This window comes from Miscanthus floridulus, chromosome 7 (assembly GCF_019320115.1).
Source record: "Miscanthus floridulus cultivar M001 chromosome 7, ASM1932011v1, whole genome shotgun sequence".
Lineage (NCBI taxonomy): Eukaryota > Viridiplantae > Streptophyta > Magnoliopsida > Poales > Poaceae > Miscanthus > Miscanthus floridulus.
Window position 1 is genome coordinate 27,843,991 of NC_089586.1, and position 4,624 is coordinate 27,848,614.

At 42.6% G+C, this 4,624-nt stretch overlaps 1 protein-coding gene across 1 annotated transcript; it reads right to left on the reverse strand.

Annotated features, from left to right (window-relative positions):
* Positions 1–777: 777 nt before the first annotated feature.
* LOC136462925 (amino acid transporter AVT6A-like) lies at positions 778–4,245 on the reverse strand. Its single transcript, XM_066461974.1, has 6 exons — positions 3,749–4,245; positions 2,848–3,272; positions 2,232–2,384; positions 1,912–2,115; positions 1,364–1,829; positions 778–1,251 (listed from the first exon to the last, which is right to left on the reverse strand). The coding sequence occupies exons 2-6, from the start codon at positions 3,257–3,259 to the stop codon at positions 1,119–1,121; spliced, it is 1,368 nt and encodes a 455-aa protein (XP_066318071.1). The 5' UTR covers positions 3,260–3,272; positions 3,749–4,245; the 3' UTR covers positions 778–1,118.
* Positions 4,246–4,624: the final 379 nt, after the last annotated feature.

The window sequence follows — 4,624 nt, forward strand, 5'->3', positions numbered from 1 at the left end:
ATAGGAGTAAAAGACTTTTTTTAAAAATAAACATGAGACACAGTGTTCTTCAGCGAATGAATAGTATTTTTCTCTCACAGCAAATCAGCATAAGCCAAATTTCAGCGAAACGAACAGGGCAAAAAAAAAAATGGAACTAAAGTGCGCGGACAGCCCCATCTCTTTCCGTGTGCTGTTTAACTCTGAGCTCAAATTTACTGCTGCAGTGGTATTGTAGCATGGATCCCCTGTTTGACAGCTCTAACCCATAATGTTTCCATTTTTCACTTAATATAAATTCTTAAATCAATTTAGGACGTGTTTAGATGCACTCTTATTTATATCAATATATGTGCGTTGAAGTGGATTGGCATGGAGTTAGTTAACTTTTCGCTCCAATCCATCTCAATAGATTGAGATAGGTACAAGTGTATCCGATCATATTCTTGCCCGCAACGCAAATTCCATGCTTTGCAAGAATCTGTCAAACAAACGCAACTTTGATTAGCTAAATGATCCCTCCAGGCAGATATAGAAGTATCCATGTCAAAGTCAGAACCTAAGTCATTCTTGCTTCAAAGCTACTAAGATGCAGGATTCCACGTTTATGATAGTCTAACCATCCAGTTTATGTCTCCAAATTGACGTCGGTTTCAGTTTTATATATTGGGAGTACCTGTTTCAGTTTGCAACTGCATCAGTGCATATAAGCTAGCGGATATTGTTATAAAACACATCGCCAGCTGACATTTACCTCTTCATCTTCTAAGATCAACACAACAGATGCAAATAGAAAAACAAGACAAAAAGTAGGGAATCTACCCTTTATCATCTATATATTATATTGTATATATACAGCATTTTCAGTCATGCATTAAAGATGACTGGATGAACAACCACGGAAGACAAAAAAATTGATCCACGGGTGATCATAGCACAAGTGGCCCACCCAGATGTGGAGGCGGTTTATGTTCAGGAAACTAGACAAATATTCGCAGCAAACCAAAGTTTCTTTCAAGTGACCAAACAAAAATTATTGACCACCATGAAATCTAGTGGCACACTGCTCAGTAGTAGCTTAAAGCTCAACAATCACTCTAGAACTGCACAAAGAACTTCTTTCCCCTGAGGTATGGACTCTAGGCCTCCTGCTTCCTGTAGAAGATGTTGAGCGCATCGCTGTACAGGGCCACAGAATTGGACACCACAGCAAGCACAATCATTGTTACTGCCAAAACCTTGTCACGCTTGGTTGAAACACCATATGGATCCCTATAGAAATAAAATGCATCAGCAATAATACTGTCAGGTTCAAAATGGCATAAGTCAAATATACCTACAAAGCAGGATACATAGTTATCACTCTATGAGGATAGCAAGTTACCTGAGTATAATCATGGCAGGAAAGATGAAACCGATAAGCACAGCAGCTGTGGCGCCAGTGAATTGGAATGCATCCCAGATGCTCGGTATGAAGATGGCAGCAAGATAAATTACAGCAATGAGTGAGATGGTGATAATGGTGAACCTCCTGTTGTCACGGGAAATGTGCCTTGCGGTGGGGAAGAGTAATCCATCCAAGTTGAGCCTAAGGGCAAAGAAGACTATAGGAAAGACAAGCATGATATGGACAACATAGCTCACTCTCACTATGTCATTGAAGACAGAGCTGAATGGAATGCGAAGATCAGAGTCAAAGTTGGCAAGCACATCAGCCAGGGTAGCCTCGCCAAAGAGGAGATATGCGAAGAAGCTTGTTGCAACATAAACACTTGAGCAGAGTCCCAGTGAGGTCTGTACAATTGGTTTAATTTGAGTCTTGTCCTCCAGCTCATTATCAATGCTGTGAACTGTATAAGCACAAAAAACATACATTTAGTAATACAGAAAAGAATGACAAAGAGCAATCCAAATGGACAGTACGAGACACACCATTGTAGTGGCAGATGTAGGCAGTGACAAGAACAGGCACAGCTGTGAACAGTTTCCAGACGGAACTAACTCCATCTATCTCAGGAAAGAGTTTGGGGATCTCCACAGTTCCTTGGATGAGTCTGACAATAGCAACCCCAGCAGTGATGACAACAAAAACCACAGCAAGAGCAACTGATAGTGCAGATGTGTATCTCAATGAATCTGTGACCAAAGAAGTAACAGTAAGTAAAGGGACCCTTCTTTCCTTTATCCAAAAAAAAGTAAAGGGGGCCCAAAAGTAAAAATGGCATATTTTTGTCAATGGACAACATGCTTACCCAAACGCTTAAAGCTCACCAATGGAGCAAACACAAGAAGAGTTGTAGCGAGAAGTACAATGGGACGAGAATTCCACATATGAGGTCCAAACCACCCCTCAAATACACCACTGTGATGAACACCTGTTGATGATGTTCCTGATAGGACATCACCTAGATAAATTTTTTTTGAACAAACAGTATCAGTAATAATCCACATGGTCTGATCAAGGGGATAATAAGTAATTCCTAAAGGAGCAATTCCCACTTCATACACTTTAGAACGGTATAAGCAAGGGAAAACCAATTCAACAGAGAAAAAATAACTTTAAAATCATGGCAAATGAAGATGAAGAATAGATTGTTATATCTGTTCATTTCAAAAGCAGGGGATCAACCTAATAAACATAGTTATCGTCATAAGCTTTATCACCAATTAAGGATGCTCCTGTTAGGAATCGTTCAACATGCATAGCTGAGGAACTCCTGAGCTTTCAAGTAATTCTAGATTACAAACGTTTGAGTAGCAACTAAAAAGTTGTAGTACTACCTCAACATATACTCCCAAGCACCAGTATTTAATATTCGAGAGCACACTAAAGTAGGCATAAATGATGAAGTTTATTTAGATGCATACCAATAATAATCATGTATACAATCAACACGCCGACATTGTTTATCACCACGGATGCCTGTAGTGCAATTCTCCCCCACTGACCAAAGGTGTCACCCATCAACCACCCGTAGGATGTAATCTTGCCCTGGTGGCTGCACCTGACCAGCATGTCAATGGATGCCTCGGTGAGCAACGCCACAAGGATGATCATTAGAATACCGGGGATAAGACCTAGCATCTTGATACTCGCAGGCAGAGCCATGATTCCGGCCCCTACAATGGTCGTCGACAGATTGAAGACAGCACCAGAGAAAGAAGCTCCGTCGAACTCATGAACTGCGTCCTCCTCAGCTTTGATCGGGAGAAGCGGCGTGGTCTCATCTTGCATCGCTTTGTGCGACACATTGCTTGATGATCCGTTCCCAATACCCATTTGTTTCACTCACCTGTATGTGAGAAACTTGAATTAGTGCATTGGAACCTTCCTTTGCTAGTCATCTTCAACCATTATTCCTTGACTAGTCCTAAATTAGATGATCAACTCCGATGTGATGTACCTATGGATTAGGGAACTAGTAGTAACAACCACACAGGAAGTTCCAGTGATTTTCACATCACTATGGAGTGCTAATTTGAGCTTAGAAATCCATGCACACCAAAATTCACATAAGTAAGGTATGCTAAAATCCAGCTTCTTTAATTCATAGAGACACTTACTAATAAGATACTCAACACATCATCTACAAAAAATCTTGTTATCCCCCTTAATCCAAACAGGTTCACTAAATTTCTCTTCCGCAAAAAGGAAAATGCTGGGATTGGCTCTTAGATAACCCAAATGCCAGGCAAAGAATTCTAACAGTAGCACGGTTTCACATCAATCGCTCTAAAAGATACACACGAGAGGAAGGAAAGAACATACCTTTCAAGAACCCCAAATCTTTCCTCAACACAAGATCAAAACCCTGAACAAATCCAGCAGCGCAAACTAAACTAAACCAAAGAGAGGACAACTTGTGGCTGCAAAGAGACGGAGCTCCCTCCTCCTCACCTCCGGTCTTCTTATAGGCGAACGCCGGACCAGGTCGGTGAGTGATATCAGAGTATTATGATGTAATATCTCTCTCCGCCTACCCTACCAAGAACCGTCCAAGGGCGACCTTGCCGCCCCGGTTCGCCGCGGCCCGTCCCTTTCCGAGGAAAAGGCCCAACTTTCCAGCTCAGGTTGCGTCCCAATCCTGGCTTCCTTCCTTCCTTCCCTTCCGCAGGATCAATGCCGCCGCCGCGGTGCCGGTTGACGCGGCCGGTCTTTACTTGCCCTTTTCTTTTTAATTTCCTTTTACTTGCCGGATTGGATTGGATTGCTGCTGGCCGGTTGCGTGCTACGCTGCCTTTCTTGGACGGAAATAAAATGCCTGGCTGGCCGGACTGGCCTGGCCTTATCCACGGCGGGCGGCCTGTGGCCTAGATAACGACGAGAACGGAAATAAAATGCCTGGCTGACCGAATTTTTTATTTTTCAGCCTTTTTTTTAATATTCACAAATAGATTCCGGTGATTTTATTTTTGTTTATGGACCTGACCTCGGCGCCATGGCTTTTGACGCCGATGAAACACTTCTCGGCGTCATAGACAATGACGCCGAGGTCTTGGTAAGGCGTCGGACGTGGCGGTAACTTGACGCCGACGTGGAAGGCCTCGGCGTCGTAGATCTTGGCATCGAGCTGTTACCCTATAGATCTTGACGTTTGAAATGAAATAAGTATAATTATTCTGAGAAACATGCAACAATGCCATT

What these genes read in the sequence shown, in the direction of transcription:
- LOC136462925 (XM_066461974.1), bottom strand. Translation starts at nt 3,259, where the DNA reads ATGGGTATTGGGAACGGATCATCAAGCAATGTGTCGCACAAAGCGATG. An exon ending in GGTGAGCTTTAAGCGTTTGG is followed by an intron (nt 2,116 to 2,231) that starts GTAAGCATGTTG and finishes CTTTGGTCACAG; the next exon opens with ATTCATTGAGATACACATCT. An exon ending in CTACATCTGCCACTACAATG is followed by an intron (nt 1,830 to 1,911) that starts GTGTGTCTCGTA and finishes GTGCTTATACAG; the next exon opens with TTCACAGCATTGATAATGAG.